We start from the raw sequence: 26,713 nt of genomic DNA, 5'->3' as shown, positions 1-26,713 counted from the left end.
CCAAGGGACAGGCCTCCTGCCCCCCAAGTGTCCTGCTCGGGAGGGGCGTCTGCAGGGAATCAGGCGGAGCGGCTGTGTGTTCTGGAAAGTTCCTCCCACCAGGACTGCGCTGCTCTCCAGGAAGGCCTTGAAGGAAAGCTTCAAGTTCATGGCTGCATGGCTGTGGCTGCTGACGCTACTGGTCGGTCCTCTAACAGGCTGACCAGCACCCCCATGGTACAATGCTGGGTGTGCGTTGTGTTGGGTGTGTTTACATTCCAGTTAGACACAAACTTGCTTCCTTCACCCACGATTGTGCAAGAGTTTCATCCCGCACCCCACTGTGTCCTTCCTTAATGGACATTTTGATATCATGCTAGTATTTTTTTCTTGAACTAGAAGTAATTATTTTTCTTCATGGAAATTGAAATACTTCTCTAATTGATGTATTTGTTAATAGTCTCTTTCTTTTTATAAGTTAGGGGACCAAGTCTGAGAAATCATAGTGTGTAGCTTAAGGGAAGGGCTGAGACTATGTGGATATTTGTTTGCTCATCTGCACCCCCCCACACACACACACACAGAGGCTGCAGGAAGCGGCCGGGGGTGGGGAGGGGGGGAACGTGGACCAGAGAAGAGCTGGAGGGGAACTGATGAGGACCCTGGTTGATGCCCCACACGGAGAAAGTGTCAGAGCTAACAGCTCCTCCCCATCCCCCAAAAAGAGCTGACAGCCCCATTTGCGTTCCAGTAGTGAGAAGGGCATGGAGATTACCTCCACCATTCCGGAGGCCACAGCCCAGAGGATGCTGCTTCTGAAGCTGTGCATTCTCTGGGTGCTCGCCGTGGCTCGCTGGCTGTGTCTGTGCGTGCTTTCTCTCCTGGACAGTTCTCTCTGCGCTTTGTCCCTACGGCTTCCTCTTGGCTACCCTTTTGGCCTCTGGAGAGCTCTGTGATCTTTCATTTTTCATTCTCCTCCCAACACATCCTTGGCCTTTCTCCCTTCAGAGGCTAACGGGAAACAGCTCCATCCATTATCTATCTATCTACCTATCTATCTGTCTGTCTGTCTATCTATCTATCTGTCTATCTATCTTTAAATACGAATTGAGTCTACTGCAGGCTTTTCCTGATATAATTCCTAAGTCAAGATTATTACTGCAATTCAAATTTAACATAATGAGCTTTTTTAAATTATTGAAGCATTGGTTTCTTGCAAAGCCTTTATTTTATCCCCAAAATGGTCTTCCCAAAGCCGAAGCACATAAGCAAACGAAGAGTTTTACTTCTCAGTGAGATTTTGCTGACTCTTACAATTATAGAAACGCAGCCTGGTCTCACTGTCCAGGGGCAGCTCGATGTGTGAGTGAGACGATATTCATCCAGCTCCCCTGGCTGCGTGACAGCAGGACTTTCAAGTTCGAGGGTGACGATGGCATTTCAGAGAGACCACCGGCAAGATTATAACTAGATCATGTCCCAGCCACCACGTGGTTTGGACAGGTGATCAAACCACGGGTCACTGGCTGAAGAGTCCAGCAAACTGGGTTTTAAAAGGACTGCTCTGAAATCAGATTCTTCAATCGATTAGGAGAATCTGGTCAGCGAAGTGAACGCACCTTTCAGGCAAGGGCAGTGCAGCCTGCAGTGGTGACCATGGCTCTCGGGAGGAGGCCATTCTGTCCCCCGAGTCCAGAAGGGCCAGTCCATTGCCCTCGGTTTTGTCAGCCTTGCTTATATATTCAGTGATGACCATCGATGGGGTCAACCTCAAATCCAAAGCCTGTTATGTAGAATAAACAGTAATTTCAGTAGTCTTAATATTATTAAAATAAGACTCTTCATTTTCTTAATGTTGACACAAACATGGGTGTTTTAATGCAGCCTTCCCTACATGATGCAGTTAAATGGAGATTTATAACCAATTTATATTTAATCTTTTGACAACATTCATTTAGCTTTGCCAAATAACACAAGCTGAGAAACATTTCGTTTTACAATCCCAACACTGCAAAAATAGTCATCAACCCGCATGTCATTTTAATGGGTCTGAAAGAACGTCCCTCATTATGCTGTCACAGGGATTAAGTTATTCGAGGGTCAGCTTGTGATTTCATCTTTTGCCAACTCAAAAGCTTTCTCAAACCACAGTGTGAGTTTCAGGTCTGGTTGCTGGTCTTCCTCACTTATGAGCCATTGTTTTGTCACTGACTCAGGGAGACTGAGGTAAAGCGTAGTCTCTGCCCTCTCTAATCAGAGGTCTAGCAGGGCTGATAAAGTATCTCTGGGATATGGTGGAACAGAAAGTAATGTAAGTACCTGGAGAAAAATGTAAATAAGATGTAACAGGAATTTAGGGCATGGGACTTACATTTAATAGATGAATGAACTAAGACTTCCTGGAGGAGGTGGTATATCTGGGCCCCAAAAGATTGGAGGAGGGAAGTTAGCACATGTAGAAACAGGTTAAAATGATGCATTTTTTATGCTGTTAGGCTAAAGGGGGAGGAATCAAAGTGAATATTTCCTATGTACTTGCTCAGAGACAGCCCGTGCTGGGCCTCCAACAACCTTCTTCCCTAAAAAGAAGAAGGGGGCAAAGTACAGTTTATTGAACATAAAATCATGACTCTCAAACAAATAGAAAATGAACACGTGTAGACGTTATTTAACCCATTAATTAATGACAGAAATAATGAGATATGACCAGTTCAAGGAGCACTTGAGAAATTATGGATGGATCAATCGATCGATCGATTGATCTATCTATCTATCGAAATGTCCAACAGACCATACATCTTTGAGGTCTTAGGACAAGTTGTTTTCATATCCACTGGACAAAAGTCTACAATATTAAACAGTGACCCCATCCCCCATGTGGTCGGAACTGGCCATTTGTGTTAAACTAAGTGACTGTAAATAACGCTGAAAGGACCAGGCCCTCAGCTGCATGAGCCACACCTCCTGTGCCCAGCAGCCTCATGTGGGCGGCATGGATAGAACATTGCCAGCATCGTAGAAGCTTCTGTTGTACAGCGCTGTCCTAGAAAACCTCTGGGTGCCTTTTGCCCCCATGATATCGAAAGGACTGCTGCCCACATTGCTTGCTTTATTTCCAAGCTTCAGATCATTATTCTGACAGAGGTAGGACAGGGTGTGTCCTGTGAGGCCCAGCTTAGCCAGATTGTAGAGAGGAGGAGGTGAAGCTGAGGAGGGGAGAGCACGGGGCACGGAGACCATGGAGGTGCTCAGTTTATGCAGCAAAGGAGTTTGAGTCTGAGTCATAAGGCGATGAAACGACAGTTAAGGAGAATGGTGTGACCAAAGGTTTACTTCAGGACAGTTCATTGGACAGCCGCCCGGAGAACTGATAGGCTCTGGAGAGCATACAGGCAGGTGACCTGCTAGGAAATTATTCAACCCAGAGGAGAAGGGGACGGGAAGGAGCTGGACACACACAAGGATGACAGACACACGTCTGCATGCAGGCAGACCGGACTGTTAGGACCCGGCTCTCATGCCGGACCCCACGCACCCGATGGCTCTGCCTAGCGACCTACATTCCAAAGGGCAGAGCAAAGAAATCGTTCCTCAGATGAGCAACGATTTTCAGAAATATGTCAGAATCATGTAAGAAGTCTCAGGAGCTGGCTTAACAGTCGTGTGAGCGAAGTTGGTGCTGCTTTAGAGAGATTTTATCTGCGTTTATGATTCTTGGTGAAACTGCACTTATGACAGTGGAATGGAAACACAATTTCTTCTGATAATTTTCTTAGGCATTTCTAACATACACAGTTACTTAGCAAATCGGGATGTTCATCTCATTTGTGTCTGTCAGTATGCAGGTGTAACAGGGGCTGAGGGGCTTTTATGCAGGAGGTGCCGGTGGTGAGGTTCACAGGGGGTAAAGGACACAGTGGGAGTGGCAGGTCACCCATCAGTGACCAGGTCAGGGGAACAACAGCCGTAAAGCTAAACGTTTAAGGGAAATGGAAAGATTCAGCCAGTAATTCTGGCTCAGTTAGTGTCTTTTGCGTCCCTTCTATGAAGCAGGCACTCGATAAGTGCTGTTGATTCCCTAGCAGCCTGCCACACCCTGAGACAAAGGTGGAACAGGCAGGATCCTTCACAGAAAAACTGTTCCCACAAGGAAACAGACATTTACAGTAGTTACTGTCAACCTAATAACCAATACGAGACAAATGGACCCTCTGCTGGGAGCTGGGAGGGAGGAATGTCTGCTCTGCCTGATGAAGGTGGGAAGGGAGGCCAGGCTCTTGAAGAGCACAGGTAGCCTTTGACACCTGATGCAGGCTCTAAAGGTGAGTGGGGCTTTCTCATGGAGGGAACTGGCCCCAGGCCAAAGGTGGGCGTGGAGGCCTGAGGACACATGGCGTGGAGGTCACAAGGGTTTTGGTTTCTTACTGCGTGGGGCAGCGGTAATGGAGTTTGGACAGACTGGCTGAGAAAACATCTTGAGGGGCAATGACAAAGAATTTCAGCTACAAAAGGCAATTTTTGTGATTATTATTAGCACCTGAGTAGACAGTACAAATTCTAAGACTGTCATTTTTTTATAATGGTAAGTAATTTAAAATATTTCTATAAGAAAACAATAGATATCTATTTTGCAGAAAAGTGAAAATGAAACTTTTTACGAAGATGGAACCAACACTTTAATTTTATTAAAAGTCCCTTGCCTGGTGCTCCTTTGGGCTCCAGCTCAGGGACCCTGGATGTCACGTCATGCCCTCCAGTGGGAAAGCTCTGCTGTGGTGATTAAAAGCTAGGCTTTTTTTTTTTTTAAGTAGGTTGTACATGTATTTTTAGAAGGTAATTCTTTGAGTGATTTGGAAGTTTCTTGCTCGGTAGGAGAGAATAGAGGGAGAGTCTCGGGAAGCTTTTGGGTGCTGAAGAGGGTCTGAGGCTGCATCGGGGCCATGTTCAGAGGTGGGAGAGGAAACAGAAGCCTTTCTGAAGCCTCCTGAGGTTCAGTGAAGGGTCGGATGGTGCAGCCGAGAGGAGACAAACCGTGGTTAGTGCTTTCAGGTTGGGGGACCGTGATCCTGCGAATCAAGCCAGGTACCACCTAGGATACCTGCGGTGCGGAGGCTCCTGATAACTAAACCAAAACACAGCTGGAAGTCACAGACTCTGGATGTCGAATGACCTGCGCCTCTGAACTTGTCTGCCTCTAATGGACGTGCTGTTTGTTTCATCCACACCATTTTGAAGGGGTTTCTAGGCTTTCTCTGGGTCCCTGGTTCCCGTGACATGCATGTGGCTGTGCCACCTGAGACCCGAAGCCAGCTGTAATCAGAGATGTTGGGATGTTTGGGGATCGGCGGCCTAACAATGCTGAGCAGGCCTTGTGATCTGGGGCAGATGCCTTCCCCCTTCCCTACCCCTCCAGCCCCACTGTGCCCGAAGTGTAGGTAGATGCACCTGGAAAGAATACAGACCTGTGGGAATATGCAGCTGGAGCCTTTCAAACCCTGGAAATCAAAGAACTTTCAAGATAAAAGACATATATTCCAAGTGTCTATTCTTATCCCCACTCTTCGGGTTTGCTCTTCGCTATTCTCAGAATACTAGGATCCCTTCCTGCTGTGTATTCACTTGTTAAATACCTGTGAAGGTGTGTATGAGCCCATGTCGGAGCCACCGTTGGATTTTGAAGCTGTTAAAGGGAGGATTGCTGCGCTTATGCTGTATGATTTCCTCACACATTACGAGAGTGTCAGGCACACATCGAGATTGCCATCAGCGTGTGTGTGGTGAATTTTATTGATGGGTAGAATCTTGATGGGTTCCTACTGGTCATCTGTGGCCTTATGACTGCCACCTGCTTCCTTTCCACTAGTCTCCCTTTTAGGCAGACAAGATTTACACAAGTTTAGAAAGCTAGATATTTCCTAAAGAATTATGAATATGTTTCTTTATTTTTTCTATTGATTGCTAATAGGTCATTATTTTCTCTTCTATAGTCTTTACTTTTAGTTTTCCCTTTGTAGAGGTGGTGAGGAAGATATGCTGGCCTGGCCTTCTGTAGATTCTAAAAGCAGGATTGATTTCTTCTCTGGGCCACCGCAGTGCCAGAAGGGAGCACAGAACTCACTGTAAGCCGCGGCACAGACCGTGAGTCTCCTGTGCTTCTGCGATATTGTTAAAATGAGCTTGCCTGGTCTACCAGTGTCCCCGTTATTGGGCCAATCGATGTGATTCGTATCTATCACAGACACCATTGTTCTTGGTCAAAGGCAGGGGCGGGGAATAGAAAGGAAAGAGTGGGCACATAAACCCTGCCCTCTGTCGCTTAAAATCCGACTTAACCATATGACGCCGCTACAGGAGACCGTGCTGCAGTGTGATACAGACATCAAGCTTGTGGGGACCTCAAAGTAGAAGAGAGGTGGCTCCCGAGCTGGGCCGTAACTCTGACCAGGACTGAGGTGGGTCTGGGAGGCTTTTCTGTTGAGCATTCAGGAGGTGGAAAACTGTCATGGCCCCAGGGCCTGGAATCCCTGTGAAGGGTGTTTCAGCCAGAGCTACCCTAAGGCTACTTTTGGGAGCATGCGCAATGCACAGCATCACCAGCCTGGACTCTGAGGGGACATTTCCCCCTTCCCCCCTCAACCCGATGACATCACTGCACATTTCTAATCACAATGTCACTGAAGGGAAATAATTTTTGTCGTATTTTAATAAGTGGTAGAGAGTTTATGAACCTCAATTACCACCAAAGACTTTTTGAAATCAATACTGGGAAGGGTCAGATTTATGAAGATTGCGTGTTCTGTCTTATCATTTGGTGCAGGCAAAATCGTGTGCTGAAAACACTAAGATCTGTAAGAGAATGCTTCATGGCAGCAGTGAAGATTGGAATATTACACTAAATATGGATAACAAACTAATATATGGCGATTGTAAATTAAATTAGGTGAAGGATGTGGGATAGGGGAAGGTCAGGTCATGGCTTTCTTGCCATATTCGCTAATTGGTGCCAGTCCTCTGCGTGTTCATTTCTGTAACAGATTTCTCTAACACTTAGGACGTTGAAAATAAGGAGATTTTAAAATAATTTTTAAGATAGCAAGAAAGACATCACTTCTGTAAGAATAAACGAGAAATCCTCTTGATCCGAAGGTCATGACACAGATTACCACTTGTTGGTATAACACCCCATGTTAGGATATGTGCTAACCCTTAACAGTGAGATTTGCTTTTGCTTATTGATAATCGCTGTGCCCGCACATGCTTGCTGAATGCCAGTGCTGTGAAACGTTAATGGAAATTTCCCTGACACCGTTAGTGCTGACTGAATGAGGGATGCGGGGTGCTGAGTCTGATGCTGAGCAGCCAGTGATTGCCGGAGATGGTCTCTAATTGCCAGCCTGTGTTCAAGTGCCACTTTTTAGCAGGCGTGGAATCAATCCCCTACAGCCTTTAGTGAAAACCACCTTCCCAGTCAAGGTTATCACCATGTGGTCGAGGGGAAAGTGCGTGCTCGGGAACCAGACACACGTACATGCAACTCTCTGCCCACCCATGTAGCTGTCTCAGAGACGCCACCCAACCCCTCTGAGCTTGCGTTGTGTTGACAGCGTGGCTGTGATTACGCTTATCAAGCACCATGTAAGCAAGTTTGCCATTGAAATGAAATCCTGGGACCCATTTTGAATCCCCTTCAATACCATTTTATAACCACATGATAAAAAAAACAGTTTTGATTTCAGAAATACTTTGGTTTTTTAGTGCATTATGAGCTTGAGAATTTTATCTGCTAGACTAGGCCCATGCAATTGTTTACTGTTTCCAGCCCTCATTCTTCTATAATCCGTACTTTTCCATATAAATAAAAAACTGATTCATTGAAGATAATATTATTTCAGTAAACTTTAAATCAAATTAAGGACTTTCCATCATGGTTTATGTTCTGTAATATTATTAAGTATTTTATTATAAAGGATCTGGTTAGGTTTGAAGCAATTTTATTTTATTTTTTAATTGTTTAAAAACTTTATTGGGGAATCAGGGGAGGGGAACAGATAAGTTGCTGTCCTTTTGTTCTTCAGTCTAGTTGTGGAGGACGTCGCTTCACTGGCCCATGTTGGTATTATCATTGCGCTCTTCCTGGGTGAGGCAGTCACTCGCCGACCATTGGACGGCCGCTCGCAGTGGCTGCCAGCCACTCATGGTAGCTCATGGCAGCCCCACTGCAGCCTACGCCATTGCCGGTGACTCACGGCAGCCCAGCTCCAGGTTGAGCTGTTGTTCAGCATCTTAGCTGTAGAGGGCAGTGTCACTGGCCCTCATATGTGGGATCCGAACCGGGGCCCTGCTGCTCAGAGCTGGCCCCAAGCCAAGTCCTAACCAATGAGCCACTCGGCCAGCCCTTGAAGCAATTTTAAAAAGAATTATACTTCAGCTGTTTCTGAAGATTTAGGGAGGTTTAATATGGAAATAGCGTCTAAGAATCAACACTTGTAAAAGCGGGAGAGTGGCTACCTTAGGGAGCAGGAGCACTGGGTGCTCAGGTGTGAGTGTTTGGGAGTCCTGGGTTCTAAGTGTTTTGACTGCCAGTAAGAATGGCTAACGTGTATCGAGCATTCAGTGTGTCAGACGCCGCTGGGTGCTTTGCCCATGGGGCTCTTTGAAAGCCTCACTGCGGCCTCTAATAGGTAATAACTCAGGTGTATAAAGAAGCTAGGCATATAACTTCTATCATCTCCGTTTGGCAGAGGAGAAAGCAGGCGTGGAGGGTCTACTGAGTTGCTGAAGGTGACAGGCCAGGCTGGGCTTTGACCGGGACGCTCGCCTCCTGAGCTGTAAAGGTTTTATTTGGAGGAAATTGTACACGATCATCTGTAGTGTCTGTAATGTCCTCCATCTAAACTTGAGCTGTGGATGTTCACTCGGATTTTTGAGGTGCCTTTGAGGTGCCTTTCTGGCACCCACCTTAAGAACACCCCACCGGTGCCCATTTCTGGGGAGAATAAGCACCTGGATTCACCCGGTTGGCTTTGAACACAGTTCTTTATTTAGAACTAATCCTTAAATTATGCTTCATTCTACAGTTTCGTCTTGGCATGGGCTGTGTGGTTATTACTTTCAAAATGAATAATGAAACAGTAAATTGTCAACAACAACAACAAAAGAACAGGCAAAGGCATTAGCTTTAATCAGCAGTTTTTCCCTCACCAGATGAAATTATTGTGCGGATGCATTAATTAAAAACCCTAGCACACAAAGTGAGAATTGAGTTATGACTTAAGGGTAGAGTCTCCTTAGGGATGGCTAATATGTTTTAAACGTGCACACACTGGATGGGTGGTTATATAATTGGGAGTGTTTATAATACAGCATCACCTCAGTTACTGTGCAGGAGCTTGGGCTGTAGCTTGTTACAAGCGTGGAATGGTGTAGCTGGATGCAGTGGGTGTAATAACCCCTGAGATACAGACTAAATAAGTGTTTATGTCATAACTGCCCCCTTTAGAATAGTTCTACATGTACATTTTCCATTTTTTTTCTACTTAACATTTACTTATCCATAGCCCTATATGAAAAATGCTGAAGTATTCTTTTTTTGTTGTTTTTATTTATCATACTAGTCATTTTTGTGATCTTAAGATAATATTATTGTTATTGATTTCAAATATGATGCTAATATTTTGCAGAATGTGTGAAGTGGTTTAGTGTGTACGTTTGGCTGGTGGGAAGGTGTTCTGAGTATGTGGTAGTTGGGGCTACCCTCTGTTTTAAATAACCTTTTCCCTCATGCTGCCCTTCCTGCTAACTTCCCGTCACCTAAAGTGTGGGAGGATCTACTGACCTGGCAGAGATGCACTGAGTGTTTACTCAGATCAGGGAACCGCACTGGCCGCGTGGGGCGTATGAAACAGGGAGCAGTGTTACATGCGGAGAGGCTATAACCATAAGCGGTAGGGCAAGTCGATAACGGGTACGAGGCTGCGTTTTTTATCAGAAATGAGCTTTAGGCTGGAGGGGATGTGATTCTTACCCTTTCCATGACCCAAAACCAGGTGTTAGGTGCTCCCGGGAGCACTCACTGGATGGATTTCATGTGGAACCGCCTTAGGCTAATTCAATATGCATTGTTCAAACTGGAGCTAATGGATAGTTTCAGGTCAGTGAAAGGAAAGCGGGCTGTGTAAAGATGTGCTGGTACTGGTGTTGTCATACTGTATTTGTTGTGCACCTGGTTCATGGGTCTCATATTCCAGCAAATATAAAAGGACCACCCCGAAACATAGTAGCAAGAATTCTGGCACGTGTTGGGGCAGAAGATCCTGTGTGCCCAACTCCCTGTCACAGGGTCAGGTCAGGGTCGCCGTCTCTGGGTGTGGGTGCATTCCATAGTGAGCTCATAGGCATCAGATAAGCCTGAGGTACATTCTCAGGGACTGGAGGAAGGGCTGAGGTGAGGGAGCAGGGCAGGGTGTCACTGATAAATGGAGCTAGTGGGGCAGACATTATCCCTGGTGTTTATGAGTAAGAGCAGGGCTGTGGTCAGAGGGAGGCAGGAGGGTTGGAGCTGAAATCGCCAGGTGCCAGGCTGGGCAGTGCGGGAGCCGTTGGCTGAGGGCTGTGCAGGACGCTTCCTGCCAGGGACGGACTCCTCCTTATCAGATGCTGCTTCCCTGGTGTTGGGACAAGTCGATGTTTTAAGGTGACAAGACTAAGCTAGATACTGTCCTACTCTTAGACATAATGATTTAGGTAGATACCTTATCCTTATGGGGAAATCAAAGGGAGAATTCCTAAAGGCAGTGCCATTCCAAGCAGACCTTGAACGTATGGGTCCGATTTCAAAGGTGGTGATGGCAATGGAGATGGAACAGGCAATGAGTGACCGTTGTCCAGCCACACCCAGGTCTTGCTCCGCTGGGGCAGGTGTGGGGCATGCAGAGGGAGAAACGGGAGAGAAGCCCAGCTCTCCTGTCACGCGACAAAGCCCCCAAGTCCCCAGCCATGCTTGGCCGACCTCACGGAGCCCCACATTCAAACCTTCCCCAGCCCTTCTCTCAAGTCTACGTTGTTTCATATCAGTACCCTAAACAGCAGGCCATGGTGCTTGTCCGTGTGATGGATGGAGCCCCTTAGCATCATTAGCCACATGCCTGGTGACGAGGGAGGGCCAGGCACATCAGCGTTAATTATTTTCTTCTGTGCTGTCCACTTAGGCAGCTTCTATGAAAATTTCAATTACTTACAATTAGAACGAGAAGAGTATTTTCTCAGTAGTTCCTACCTGTGTTTCGAACGTCCAATGGACACGTGTAGCCGCAGCTGCCGTGTAGGGAGAGTACTCATAAGAACATGTTCACAGTCACGGAAAGTTCTCTTGGGCACCTGGTAATCTTAACATGCTCACAGGTGATAAATGTAACTTTGTATCCAATGTGTTCCTGCTCGTTTATAGTCTGTTGATCCTGAACATTATTTAGGTATAAAATATGTTGTATCTCACTGTTTCCCTACCACCAGAAACTACGTTACCTAAGCAAGTAAAGTCTTGATTCTCTGTGACAATGAGTGATGAGAACTTCTGAGGTCAATGGAAAGTTTTCATCACAATCAGCATGGTTTTTCATAAGGATCCACTTATCGTATTAAAACAGTGGCTTTGAGCCTTAAATTCATTATTTAAAAAAAAACATGAAAGAAAAATTAAAACTGTACAGATTATGCTGGCTTTTCAGAAAATTAAAGCAAATAATATATAGCCTTTGTAAACAGGGGCTTTACTTGGTATTGGGTTGTCAGAAAAGTCATGACGTATTTTGTCTATGTTTTTCAAAGGTCATTTATTTATATAAAGAATGAAGATCAATCAATGATATATTGCCTGTTTTGTTCGATAACCTTTTTTCATCTTTCAGTGAGTGTCATAATTCGTCTTTCATAGAAGGACCTGTCTTTATTTGCACAAAACTGAATGACGTGCTGATTTACAGCCTCATCTGAATTACATGTTATACCACACAAGGAGTTCTGAAGAGAGTAAAACAAGTGGAAGTCTGACGGTGCAAGGTCAGGCGAGTATGGTGGGTGTGGCAACACATCCCGTCCAAGCTCCAATAATTTTTGACGGCAGATCAAACTTGTGTGTGGTTTCACATTGTCGTGATGGAACACAACTCCTTTATAATTAATAAGCTCTGGACGTTCCTAGATAATGGATTCAGTCAAACTGTCCAATTCCAACAGTACACATTCTAATTGATTGTTTGGTTCCTTGGTAGGAGCTCGAAAAACACGACACCTTTAAAATCCCACCACACTGAGAGCATAACCTTCTGATGAATGTCGGCTTTCGATGAATCATCACGTCGGGACCAAGACCGTTTGCGCACCACATTGTTGTAAACAATCCACTTATCACCGGTTATAAGTCGCTTCAAAAAAGGATTGTTTTCCTCACATTTAATGAGCATATTGCAGATATTTATATGCGCCATCAAATAAACTTTGAGTTCATGCGGAACCCAAATATCGAGCTTGCTTATGTATCCCAGCTTCTTCAGGTGGTCATGAATGCTTGAATGATGGATGTTCAACGTTTCTGCAATCTCTCGTGTCATGTAACGTGGGTTTGACTCTGTCAATGCCTTTATTTTGTCGTCATCAATCTGGGTGGGCCTCCCTGACCAAGGAGCATTGTTGAGATAAAAATCACCAGTATGGAATTTTGTGAACCATCGTTGGCACTGACATTCTTGTAGAGCATTGTCACCGTAAACTTTATGCAACTTTTCACAAGGTTAACACACATTCTTTCATTTATGGAATTAAAACAGTAAAATATGGCAAAAATGCACAGTTTGGTCTTTTATCTTCAACTTGTTGTAAGATCTCCAAAACTAAACCAAATTGCTCATTTTTTTTTAGAATGAAGCTAGAACCATCAGCTGTCAAATGACATAGCAAGAACCTAGATACAAATGACTCTAGTACTTCCAGAAATGAACTAGTGCCATCTGTCACAAATGTGTGTCATGACTTTTCCGACAACCCAATATATTGTGGATATTGTTAAGGCTTTGGGCGATTTTTGAAGCAAGAACAGAATAAGGGAAGAGAGGAGATGTGACTAAGGGTTATGCTAACCTGACAAAGCAGGAGAAAAACGAAAGATAATGATAAAATGATAATGCTAGGGGATGGGGAAGCCCTGTGGGTGCTTTGAACTGACAGTCACTCATGCTCAAAAAGGGTTCTGCACATTAACTGTGCTTTTCACCTCTATCAAGAAAGAAACAAAAAAGAACTTCAGAATGAAATGAATATGCTTTACTTAGTAAAATCATTATATCAAGAGACCAACCTTCCTGGATCATAGTATATTAATTATATTGGTTTATTAATGGCTTGGGGTGGAGGGGAGAGTTTAATTGTCAGCAGGCTCTTCAGGAATGTTTACAAAGCCGGGTTTATAAACATTAGCAGCTTAGCTTGCTGTAGATGAAGCCCACAGAGTGGGCTGAATCCTTACACCAGTTGTTTTACTATTATTATTATTATTATTATTATTATTATTACTATTATTATTATTGTAGAAAGACAATTTCATACAATGCTTCACAAAAGGAAGGCTCCCTTTGTCAGATAAAGTTTGGGATGTGCTGTTCTCTGTACTTCCCGCCTCAAGAGTCTGTAAGTCCTGCAGTGAGAGGACTCGGCTTAACTTAGCATCACCTATGATTAAAGAGTCCCCCATGTTTTGACCAAAGAATCCCCGATATTTTGATGAAAGAAATCTGATATTTTGTTTCGATACCTTTTAACAGCCTGCAACCACTGCAGTGTTCTTGAAGCACTTGATTAGTCTATAACTAGAATCGCAGAAACCACCAAACCCCTCAAAAAGAGAGTATGGGGACAGGAGATGTGACTAATGATTCTGTTCGCCAAAGTGGGAGAGAAAAGTTAAAGATAAGCCAGCTATGGTTTTATTGAAAAAAAAAAGTCACTTTAGGATTTAGAGGTGAGTACAATAATATCTACAACTTAATTACAAATGATTCAACAAAATAATTATTTATGTGTAGTGTATGTATATATTTGTACATGACAGGGTACACTAAACTACACAAAATGTTCACAATTGGTGAATTACAGTGAAGGATATAATGTGAAAAAAATTTTAAATATTTCTGTAGTGTTGAAAGCTATTATAATACAAAGAGGGAAATCTATAAACACAAACACAGGCTGCTTTAATTATTTTGGGTGGGAAAGGGTTGCCATACAGAAGAGTGGATTAGGAGAGAAAAAGGATTTTCAGACCCAAACAGGCGTAAAAGGGGGAAAACTCATGTCGTGGCTGGAGACAGCTGTGTACCTAGAGAGGAGGTTTTCAGGTCATGCGCAGAGTTGCCTTGCTGTTCCCTAGGAGCTACGGCCCCATGGAGAGCCCATACCCCAGACCTCATTCTGGCCGATGGGGGCATCGCCTGGAAGATCGTCAAGGTGCTGTTCGCGTCATTCGTTCTTATTCCGGTCCTAGGCATAGACAAGCTCGCCAGCTCTCAGTGGTGCTGTGGAGCCAGACAGGTGGGGACGCCATCCTGGAAACAGGATCTCGAGGTTTACCTGAAGCCCCGACGGCTTGACCAGATAGAACCAACAGCTTGAAATGTGCCGCAGCCGGGACTGGCCTGACCTTGATCTTCCTCAGATGGCGATTAATGCCCAGCCAGCGGCTGGCTCTGTGTAATAGAGTGCACATCACTCTGTGTGCTTGGCAACAAGGAGTTGGCATGCCGTGTTTTCCCACTCACTCCTAAGGCCTTTAGAGAAGGAGATAGCACACAGAGGTGGAGGGCTTCCCTAGTCTTCACTTTTGCCTGGGTGTATCATTAGTTGAAACCGTAGTGCAGACGTTGCCATCACCCTAAGGGAGAGAGGAATCCGTTTCCCGCAGTTTCTGAGATGCCTGTTTACTATTGTAAAACTGTGCTAATGCTCTTTCAACAATGATGGTGTCTTTGCAGCCTTACTCCCCTTTGTAAGGTTTCCTTCTTCCCGTTCCTTTACAGTAGGTTTTAAAAATTGTGAAGTTGGATGTGTTGATATTGCTGATAAAGGTTTTAACAATAAGGGTTCCTAGCTCCTTCACTAAGCTCATCTTAGCACACATTAAAATTGTCACAGTTCTTGTGATCTTCTGATATTGTCAGTTATGATGGTATTTCTATAACTTTAATATATCTTTCTATCTGTTGCCTTTATGATATACGTAAAACCTTAAGAATATATTTTTTGTAATTATTATATTGCTAACAATGTGATATTGTTGCATATGAAGGCACTAAAGTTACAAAGAAGAGTCAGAAAACCATAGTTTTTTATCAATACAAAGATATATCTATACCTCCCTTTTCACCCTGGAAGCCAAATATTTATCTCTGGAGACTAAGGATTATACAATATATTGCCAATAGATGACAAAAATATGAAAGTCAATATCTGTATTGTGCTCTACATTTTGCAAAGTACTGTCACCTCTAATATTAGTAAAGGTGGCTAAATAAGCAACAATTCTGTGTCTACAGAGGGTCTTTTTGTAAATTTGTAAAACAAACGGAGCTGCATAAGACCTTAGGATTTCTTTTTTCTCATTTTTTTGTACTAGTTATTTTTAATACACCATCTGCATTTGAGAGGCTCAAGTTTTACATTCATAATGGTCAAAGATACTATTTGTTATTTCTAAATGCTCTTGATTATAATACTAAATTTTTAAACACAATTTTATGCCATGACCTTATGTAACTCCCACTCAGCTCGAAGTAAGGTGTGGGGTCGTGGGGACAGCTCCCCACAATGAGACTGACGATGAAAAGAAGTATGCAGAGACATGCGGGTAGAGGGACTTTGCCTGTCACAAAGACCTGGAGGGTCGTTTGCATCTTTCTTTCATTGAGGGAGATGACAAAGCAAATTTTGGATTTGCGTCAAATGCGGATGGGGGGGTAAGCAATCAGCCCACAGAGAGCCTCCTTTCTCCCTCTTGACTTCTGCTTAATCTCTACTCTCTGTCCTCAGCCTGCACAAGTACTGTCCCTTTCCTGTCTCAGTCCTTGAGCCGTTGCCAACCACCTTTGGTTGACACGCACCCAAGTTGCTGCCCCTGCCCTGACCTTTCAGAGCAGGCGCCCTACAACATTGCGATCCAGTGCTGTGTCCCTACGTAAGATAAGGATTAAAAGAAGTATTTGCTCATTTTAGAAATTTAGCAAGCCAGTTATATTACTGGTAAATGCTTCTGCATAAAGTTAATTCTTTGCAGACATGGAAACGTGAAACCATTTAGAAAGATTCTCCTAAGTTATAGAATAATATTATCCCCATATGGTGACATTTGACAGAAATGATCAGAGATAATTTTTTTTTTCATTTTTGTCCATCTTTTGCTCTTGAAAGTATTTTCTGAATGGCCCTTACCTGGGTGGAGAACGTGAATGAAATGCAAAGCACCCATTTCCATACACACGTTGCCCACGCTTGTGTCTTCCTGTATGTGTGACTGTGTGTTGCAAAGTCTTCCCTGGAAACCCAGCAAATTGTGATGCTATCATTCATGTCATGAGAAATGGGCTGGTCGGCCCCTTTAGAAGAAATTGAAAGAGGAAAAACCTGGAGCCTTCACAACTGTGTACAGAAGCATGAAGCAGAATTCAAGAGCACTGGACTCTAAATTTCCAGTAGTCTGTACATCTCCCGTCCTTATAAAAATCTCAGCAGCAAAGGGTGCATTTCATTTCCCTGCATTGCACACACATTTGGCCAGCTTTCTTGGCAGCAGGTTGCTTGCTCTGTTGAGGAAGTCACAGGGCTGTTGGCAAGAAGAAAAGCTTTTCACTCTTTTTAGCATAAAACTGGATTTTCTAAATTAAATTGTTGTATCCTTGCTGGAGCATTGAGCCCATTAATGTTTCAAAATGCCCCTGAGGAGTCAGTTCTAAATTTTGTCTCAGTTGGACTCAGCATTGATTGGTGACTTTCTCTGCTTTGTTTTTCCTCAGCAGGTAGACCCACCTACAACAGCTTTTATGTCTACTGCAAAGGCCCCTGTCAAAGCGTGCAGCCAGGAAAGCTCAGGGTGCGGTGCGGCACCTGCCGACAAGCCACACTCACGTTGGCCCAGGTAAGGACGCGCACTCGCAGAGACTGCCCAGACATGAACGTGTGTTTTTAGGGTTGCCTTTGGTTTCTAATCAGATATCACCGTGTTATCTCATATACATTCTTCTTTGTGGTTCCAGTGGTGAATGGTATCTGAAGTTTCATTTAAAAATGCACTATTCTGTAAAAGTTCGGTAGTTCATGACCGGTGCCTCCATTGCTTTAGTCCAGGCCTATTGAAAGGAAGACAGAGGCTGCTTTTAAAACACGGAGAGGTTAGACTGTGGCGGGGTGGGTGTCTTCTAGGAGCTTCCTAAGATACCGAAAAGGCCTCCTATCTTGGTCTGTGGTGGTAACATGTTTGTCCACATATGTCAGTACTCATTGGGCTGTTCACTTCCAAGGTGCACTTACGGCTGCTAAATATGCGTGACACCTCAATACCAAGGTGGGAAGGACAGTTGTGGATCAGTGCACAGTATGTCTGAAACAGGGATTGGCAAACTGCCGCCTGCGGTGGCCTCGGCTTTTTTTCGTACAGCCCAGGGGTGAAGGATGATTTTTAAAGTTCTTTAAGTGTTTGGGAAACTGAAGAAGAAGAGTATTTTGTGACCCATGAACACCATATGAGTGTAAATTACAGCTCCAGAATAAAGTTTTATTGGCACATGGCCCCACCCATTCCCATCCATGCTGCCTGCACAGCTTTGTGCCTGAGGGCCAGATTGCATTGTTGTGACACTGACTGGGTGGCCTGCAGATCCTAACACATGAGTAGTTACTCATTGGCCCTTTAGCGAGAAGGCTTGCTGACCCCGATGTGAAATATGGACCCAGGCGGCTCAGCGCCTTGGAGGGATGGTTGTGTGGGACTTGGCAGCGTTTGACGTGGATGGGAACTTGCACATGGGGCCATGGAGGGCGTTCTGGTCAGCTCAGCGGTGAGAGCGCAACCCAGGAGGCACAGGAGGATGAAGCGCTTTGGGGATCAGGGGCTGACGTGGAGACAAAGCCCCCCCGTTACTGCGGCAGGCCCCAGTGATGGCTAGAGAATTTCTATTTTATCCTGCAGACAGCGGGGAAACAAGGTGAAATGGTAAAAATGGAGGTGCTGCATGAAATGATGTTTTGGAACTGTTTAAGTGCTGTAGCATTGTGTCACCGGACTGACAGATTAGGTAGTGGCAGATTGAAGACAGAGAGGTTAGTTCATCAACTATTCATATGTTCAGAGGGCCTGTGTTAGGGCGGTGGCCCAGCAAATGGATGTAATGGCACACGGGGGAAGGGTCTAGGATGTGCCCAGTAAAGGGGAGCTTGTGGAGCCTTGCCTCAAGCCTGGGGAGAAGGGTGCAATTACTCAGAAAATGTAATTCAGTATTTCACTGTGATACAACGTTTTAGCTGTGCAGGCAAGCCTGCATAGGAGGACAAATCCATGCGTGATGCCACATTAGTCCTGATGCACCCCAGTGGAGCTTTCCCTGGGGGCGTCCCTGCCAGTGCTGCTGTGGGAGACATGCCTTTCTGGAGTCCCACAGGGCTTTCCTGCCACCTGGCTCTCCCCTCTGCCCCCCACTCCCTGCCCCTTCCCGCCTTCCCAGTGCAGTAACCAGGCTCTTCTGCCCCACCCCCCAGGTAGGTGGTGAATGCAAGCTATTTGTACTAACCTCCAATGGTCCCTGATGGAAAGACTAATACCCAATTACTGTGGAACTCCAAATGTAATTCTTTTCATGGGTTATCTCATTTAATTACTTCCTAACACTTTGAGTTAAGTACTATTAGCAACTCTGTTTTAGATTGGAGGAAAAGGAGGCTTAAAGAGATTAAAAAGACTAGTGCTCATAATGATAGGGTAGGAATTCCTACAGGGCTGTGTGATCTAAACTCCTGGTAAGCCCTATAGCTTCCCCCCCTTTCCCACACGCACATGCACCCTACGGCCCACATGCTGAAACGTCCCCAGTGAGCAGCCAGGTGATTTAAAAACTAAATCAGGTGTTGGCACTGGGGGGCGGTGAGGACCATGGTGGGTGGGAGAGTCCATGGCCCACAGACAGGAGGCGGCTCCTGCCAGGTGGTAACAAGTCGGGGGGAGGAGGCTTGGTGTGCCTGATCTTTTATTTAATGAACAGTGGAAGTTTCCATGAAATTTCTCATTTAAAAGCATGTCCCATCAGGGAAAAATGGAAAACAAACAGAACAGGAAAACCAGCAGAGTGTGTGTGGTACGTACCTCTTGGGTGTGAGAAGGGCCTGGCAAGCTCTCAGTGAAAAGTGGGGTGTCGCCGAGAGACACACGATGTGAGCTTCAAAAGATGACTCTGGAGCTGGGCTGCCTGGGTTACATCCCACTTCATTACTGCCCGCCTATGTGACCGTGGGGCATCGGTTAACCGGGGTATGGTATCCATTTCTTATTTGTTGTGAAGATGACTTACTATATTAAGAGTACTTAGAATGGTAGCTGGACCATAAATACTTAGAAATCTTAAATGTTCCATTATTATTGTCATATCATTATTATTTTCTCTCTCTCTCTCTCTCTCTCTCTCTCTCTCTCTCTCTCACACACACACACACACACACACACACACACACACACACACACACACTGATGTCCACTTCATGAATCAGTCCAGGCTTTGGCTAACTCCATTCAGAGAAGAGGAAGCCCCGCCCCCAGCTCAGTCATCGATAGCTCTGTGAGGATGTCACCTCTCCTTGCTCACCAGGTCCAGCCCCTCAGCAGATGCTCACTCCTGTGGCCACCCCAGACATTGTCAGCTCCCAGAACTGCTCCACATTTGATTATGAAATTCAAACTTTTATTCCCCCTCCATTATTCCCCCCTTAAGTTTTTCTAGAGCTGTCCCTCCTTTTCCCTCGTCAGGTCAAAACTTCGTGTCCATTATTACAGATATCATTAAATTTCTGTTCCACATTCTATGCAGTCGTCCATTTGTCTACATTCCAAGAGTCTGTAAGCCTCATAAGATCAGATGACTTGTCAGTGGGGGTCCCTGGTTTATTTCCAACACTTCACACAGTGTCTTGCCCACATGAGGGCACAGAACTAATAATGTTGAATGAACGTCATCTGCACTTGAACTTTCACACAGATCCACATGCTTTAGAAATTCTAGTTGGCATTTTATAGTCATACTTCTCAGAGCAATTATGATTGTTTTGCAACAATTTATTTATGTTCTTCCTTATATTAATGTTCCGGGACTTGTATTTTTCTCCAGTTCTCATGACAGACCTGCGAAGTGGGTGTTATCATCCAGTGTTTTTAATGAAGAGACTTCATAAGGTTAAGTAATGAGCCCAAGTCTCACACTTAATAAATGTTGTCTCCAGGAGTGACAAGTCCTCTGTGTTCCCTAGAAGTCCTGGCCTTTTCTAGGCTAGACTGCTTGCTCTGCAAGTCTACTAATCAATGTCCCATTATCCAACTCAAACCCTGACTTCCATTATCATTCAAAAATGCTCTTGGAAAAATATGCGTAAGGATTTAAGGAAAATGGCAACCTTAGTGATGATTTAAAGACTATTTGATTCACATTTTCAGTACAGTTGCTAGATGTAGCGTAACTGGCACCTAGCAACTGAGCAGAACAGGCATTTCAATATTGTATTAATAAAAACAAATGCACACCCAACAGAATCTTCAAGTGATGTCACCGTGGAGCTGGTGACCAGTCACATCGCTGATTCTCTGCAAGTTAGACTTGGCAATGATGGAGCAGGTGCTGAACTTGCCCAATAGGAAAGATTTCTATGTAGAGAATAGTCAAGTATTTGCTTTCATTTTCCTGAAATTTGTAAAGATCTGCAACTTAACAGCTTTCTCTGGTCAGGAGAAATGGAAAAGAAAAAAAAAAAGAACTAGGTTCTTGTGTGGCTGACTAGTGATGGTGGAGCGGTGTATGGTTTGTCTGAACTTCTGCAGGGAGCTTCTCATATACAAGGAGAAAAATTGGAACCCATTTAGCCACCTGGCTTATTTTTTTAAATGTAGTTTTATTTTTTCTGGTCTGGAGAAATTCATCTGCAACAAGCCCCATGCCTTTCATGAGTCATAATAGTAACCTAATTTTTTTGTTCTTGTTTTGGAGGATTTATTCATAATTCCAGCATTTCCTCAATGCTGTTTAAGATTTGCAGGCAGTAATATTGAGCTGCCACTCATGCGTAATGCACTAATGTTTAGCTGTTTAAGTGTTTCCTACTCAATATGATACTCATAAGAAATTGACAAGGAAGATGGATAGCCACTCCTGTCACCATGCTAAGGATGGGGAAACTGACGTCCGAAGTTTTGGCCTGCCCCGAGGGCATGTTGAGAATCAGCTTGGGCACCAGGTTTTCTTCTGTCTCCAAATCACATTATCTTCTTTATTTCATACTGACCTCAGCTAGGGTTTCCACTAATCACAATAGCCGCTAGAAAAATGAAAGGTCACTGGAAAATAGCGAAAAATGGCTGGTTGAAAAAACATGGCAAGCGTCCCATTTTCAATTGCCTGTTCAAAGGCTGTCCACTTAGGTTCACCCAGCAATGACACGGGTGGAACACAGATGAGAAGACGCTTTTGCCCGTGCGTGATACTTTTCTGACTGAGTTCTTGAACCATAAAATGGGTGACTTAAAGTAACCGGTGTCATCGCTCATCGGTGTGGAATACCAAATGGTGACGAGGTCATATCCGTAGCTTTTTTCCCCCTTAACCCAGAAGAGCAGGCAGAAAAAGGAAGGTTTTTCAAGCTATGTAGACCATACACCACTTTTAGACATACTAGAAATTAAAGAAGGAATTCGTATTTGAAAAGGAAACAGCACCAAGAAACTTAAAGATGCTCACCCCCTCCGTTCCCCCTTGGATCCTGCAAACTCCAGGTTAGAATGTCAGGAGGTATGCTTCCTTCTCCTGTCTGTCCTGTTATTAAATGATAAGTGTGTGGGGTGAAGAGTGAACCTTCCAGTGAGGAAGCAAGATATATCGTCAGATGCGGCTTTTATTAATAGCCCAGCTCTCAAAGATTTTCCAGCACCAATTTATACAAACACAAGAGTCCCAGAGATGGTATGATTTGCTAACAATGTTTCCTGGGCTGAAGAGGTTTCATTAGAATGTGATGCTTATTGATAAAGAGGAGTCTGTACCTGGGGATCATTCTAAGAGGGCTCTCCCTCCTCACCCCTGCAGGGGTCCGCTCTGTAAGTCTGACAGAGCTCTTCCCTGCGTCACGATGAGCCCCTAGTCCCGTCTGACCGCCATGCCCGCCGTTGACTACATTCTAAGTAAACGGTGCCTCCTGTAGAAAAAAACCTTCTGTTATAGGAAGAAACAGCCTAGTTTTTCTGACAGGACTAGGCTTAAAACACAGTAGGGATGTTTATGAGTAAAATATTTATTGATTCTAATAATAAAAGATAGAGAGATGGATGAAGAAGTGAGGTAACACGCAGCATACGGCATTGCGCCGTGGAATACTGGTCAGGAGAAGTGAAAGAGCTGGAGAGAATTGGCCGCCTGTGGTCCCTTTACCTGGCGATGTTGGAATTCTGGTTCTTGTGCTTATTAGCTGTGTGACTTTGGGCAAGTTGCTTAACTTCTTTTTATCAGTTTCCTTGTTGCAAAATGGAAGTAAAAATTTCATTAAAGTTACTGCAAAGATTAAATGGCCTAACTCATTAAACTGGCACATAATGAACACTCAGAAACTGTTAGTCCTTATTGTTATTTGTTCAGGTGAAGAGTTTCCTTCAAAAATGCATGGAAGCGACTGCTGAACTCACAGCACACGCTCACACCTCTAGAACGCTTCTGTGCTGATTAAGTTACAAATCATTAATCCCTCCAGCACAAACTCTGGGTAACCCAAGTTATCCACCATTAACAAGTGCTTGCTTGCTCTCAGTTTATTAGTCTTAAAATGAATCAGAATCTAGGAGATGGCTGCTGCCAAGAACTCTGGATGATTTTGTCCCCTTACAATCACTATAATTACTTTATCTCACAAAGAACTTTATATTTGCCACTGTAATTCCACAGTCTGCTGCGGAATAGCATTAACGCTCAAAGGTTTCCGATGAGAAATGGTGCAGTGAGCAGAGTAAGATGTAAAATGCCTGCCATGATGGATTTTATTTAAAATTGGTTTATAGATTAGGGACAATTTATGTGAGGAAATTTATTAAGAAATATAGTCTAAATGCATAATGATTCTTTAATATTTGTTAGAGATTAATTGCTGGTCAGGAGTCTACTTACTTAATATCAGAACCTACTCTCACATGTAATGCCGTCTTGAAATATATGTAAGTTTACTGAGGAAAAGTATGCGTTATTCCTTTTTTGTCTTATTAGTTCAATTGGTAGGTATTTCTGAGTGTGTCGAGTTTAATGGAAGGGTCGTTGCAAATTATTTCGTTATTCAATATTTTTCTTTTTTAAGGCCCGTTTTGGATGTCCCAGTGGGGAGGGTGTAACCTGGACCTGCGGTCTGTTTTGATTTGTGTTTTGATGTTAGGCCTACAGGGAAGCCATTTCTGGGTGGCTTTATCTTCTTTCAAGGCCTTACGGTTGAGAGGGCGCCGTAAACACCCCGGGTCTTCCCTTTGCTGATTCTGGGACGCCCCGCGCTCCTTCTGCCCTGTATCCTGCCACCAGTGCTGCCCTGAGATCTCTGGGCCTTGTGGACGCCACGCCTCCCCCCTCCTTTCTGAAGCCCACCTCTTTGTGTCGTGCCTTCTGGTCCTCACTGCGGGCCCCAGCCCTCTCAGCCACACGCTGTGATGTTGCACTGCTCAATTATCCAGTCAAGAGTAAACTGATAAAAGGTTAAGGTATTTCCTTCTTTTTCCCCTTTACCAAACTCCACACCTGGAAAAAAGCCACGCTAAAGAAAAAAACAAACAAACAAATAATAATTAAAAAAAAAAACACCTCAAAGTATTACCGTAAAGAACTGTCAGTTTTAATGATTTATTCCATCTTAAAGCATTATTTTGATAGTTTACGTATATATCATACACTGTATGCAAATTCTAAATATAAAGTGACCTATTTAAAGTCGGGGGTTCTGAACCACTTCAGGCTATCAGTGTCAGCCAGTACAAGTGATTTAAAATTTTAAGAATTTAAGTAAATGCTGCTATGTAGTAGTGTCATTTTCTTAAAACTCACAGTAGTTTCGGGTAATCCATGGCTAGTGTTTAAACCTGTAGTAGTCTTTACCTCCAGCATCTATCTCCAGGGGCTACAGATTAATTTACTAATTTATTATTTTACTGATTTTGCCAAATTTACTAACTTACCAAAAATATATATATCATAAGGGATATTTTGGAACATTCTATTGTAACATATTTATATTGTGATTGCAATGTCCATTTGATTATCTTCAAAATAGTGATTTTTTTAAAACAGATTTTAAGAAATGTTTAGCTTGTTGAAAGCTAAGGATCATAGGTGAATTCATCTTCATATGAGAGTTTTCTTCATAATACATTTGTGCATATATTCTTATGAATAACTTTATGTCATATGGGAACTTTGGGGTATACTGATTTCTTCCTAATCTTTATTTTAGTAATTTTGTTTCTCCAGGATATATATATATATTTTTACTTTCCAACTATTTTTCTCTATTAAAGATTTGCTGATTTACCAAAAATGTGTTTCTTTTAGCCAGTTATAAAGTGTGCAGCCTCTTATATTGAGTTGGATTGTTGAAATGGCTTTCAAAGTCATCTCAAATATGACTTGAACAATTTTGTCTTCCTCGGAGCACTTGGGATGTTAATTTTGTCTCTGTCCCCCTCTTGGTTAGAGGGAGTCAGGGCAAATAGAGGAAAGGATGTGCAACTCAGCGCACAGCGTGCTGAGGGCAGGACAGAGACCCGAAGAGCTCAGAGCACCAACGACCAGGGTACTGGTTTTATAATCAAGTAAACTTTGAATACATTAGTATATGAGGTAAATTGGCATTTCACTTACTGGGTGAATCAGTGTTTGGGAAAATGGATCTTCAGCTGACCTCCCGAGAGCCAGCTCCTGCAAATGGCCACAGAACATCCATGTGTAGAACACAGCAGTGTTATGTGTTGGAAGACATTACTGTTTTCAGAAGAGCTCTGGGTCCTTTCAGTGGCTCTCAGGTTCCTCCACTGTTTTAGCTGAGGATGCGGTGGGAGAATGCTGGTAGAAGAGAGAAGAGCATGGAGGGAACAGACTAGCCCCTTGGAGTTGGCTTTAGCCCGTGGTTCAGGGGAAGGTGAGAGCGGAGAGCGGACGAAAGAGTTTTGTCGTGGGAGCCTACGTGGGAATCTGGGCAAAAGCCGGAGCTGCGCACGTCACAGTTGGGGAGACGAATGGCGCCCGACAGCACCCTGGCACCAGGAGGGCCCCAGGCAGCACTGCCAGATTCTTTCATTGGAAATTGGTTTAACTACCTAAGATGTTATTCACCGTTCAGGATGATACCTTTAAAACATTTATAAGGGACATTTTCATTGGAACCACATAGAATATTTTGACAAAATCACAACCTAAATATATTTATAAAACATAAAGGAAAAGATAAAGTTGTTGTAAAGAAAGTTTTTTCATATACTTTTTATTTCATTCTAAGTTTCAGTTAAATGCATCACGTTTTAAAACTGGGTTGCTTTGTTTATTGTCCACCGGCAGTGATAGATCACTCAGTTATCAGAAGCTTAACCCGTAGGGACTCGTGTGTGTCACCTCAAGCACTGACTGGGCTCTCTGTAGCTCTGCCACCCGCTGTCCTTCATAGCCGGCCCCAGCATCACAGCATCAAGCCTGCAGGGTGATGGGCAGTGGCCACCATTACCTTGTTTATTTAGAAAAGGAAATGATAGCATTAATATGTTTTAGAAACCTCCTTGCAGGCTACTTCTTACATCTCGTTGTTCACAATTTGATCACGTGGCCACCGATAATTGCTAAGGAAGCTCAAAAAGGAAGTGTTTTCCAGAGTCAAGCAGGATAGCCGTGGTTGGCTTAGTCCCATCTTATTTTTTTTTTTTTTTGCTGGTTTGGGTCCATTGCATTTCCAGTCAAAATTAGAGCTCTCTTAATAAAGAGAGGGGATGAGACAGACATTGGGTGGGCAATGACTGATGGCTGCATATTTGTACATGCATCCTTATTTTAGATCACTTTGATGAACTCATCAATTTTGTAACTGAGTCTAAATTATGCTATTATATACTCTGCTTGAACCACCATGGCTACACTAGGGACGTAGCCAGCCTTGAACTTATTTTTTTGTGTGAAATGCCACTGTTTGTTTGTTTTTACACATAAATGTAACTCCCTGTTTTTCTACAGAATGAAATTGATATATTATCCAATTGAGCACTTAGAAACTTTATCAAGAATTGTGGAAAGAAAAAAATAGATATTTAGGGCACTCATTAATTTATTTGTTCTTTGCTTAAGAAGCAAATGGCCCGGGGCCGGCCGAGTGGCGCGATGGTTAAGAACTCGCTTGGGATGCCAGAGGGCCCCGGTTCGGATCCCACATATGAGGGCCAGTGACA

The 26,713-nt window shown here is 43.8% G+C and overlaps 1 protein-coding gene across 1 annotated transcript in view; it reads left to right on the top strand.

The window, feature by feature from the left end:
• LOC109394305 (E3 ubiquitin-protein ligase parkin-like) overlaps positions 1-26,713 on the top strand; it is a 454,325-nt gene that overhangs the window by 415,742 nt on the left and 11,870 nt on the right. The window contains exons 4-5 of the mRNA XM_019664249.1: positions 17,034-17,155; positions 26,613-26,637. Coding sequence (XP_019519794.1) covers positions 17,034-17,155; positions 26,613-26,637 — 147 coding nt within the window. The remainder of the gene's footprint in view (positions 1-17,033; positions 17,156-26,612; positions 26,638-26,713) is intronic.

The sequence above is a fragment of the Hipposideros armiger genome, unplaced genomic scaffold (assembly GCF_001890085.2).
Source record: "Hipposideros armiger isolate ML-2016 unplaced genomic scaffold, ASM189008v1 scaffold_418, whole genome shotgun sequence".
NCBI classification, from domain to species: Eukaryota; Metazoa; Chordata; class Mammalia; order Chiroptera; family Hipposideridae; genus Hipposideros; species Hipposideros armiger.
Note: the sequence above shows the minus strand (reverse complement) of the source record. Positions and strands in the feature narration are given on the sequence as shown.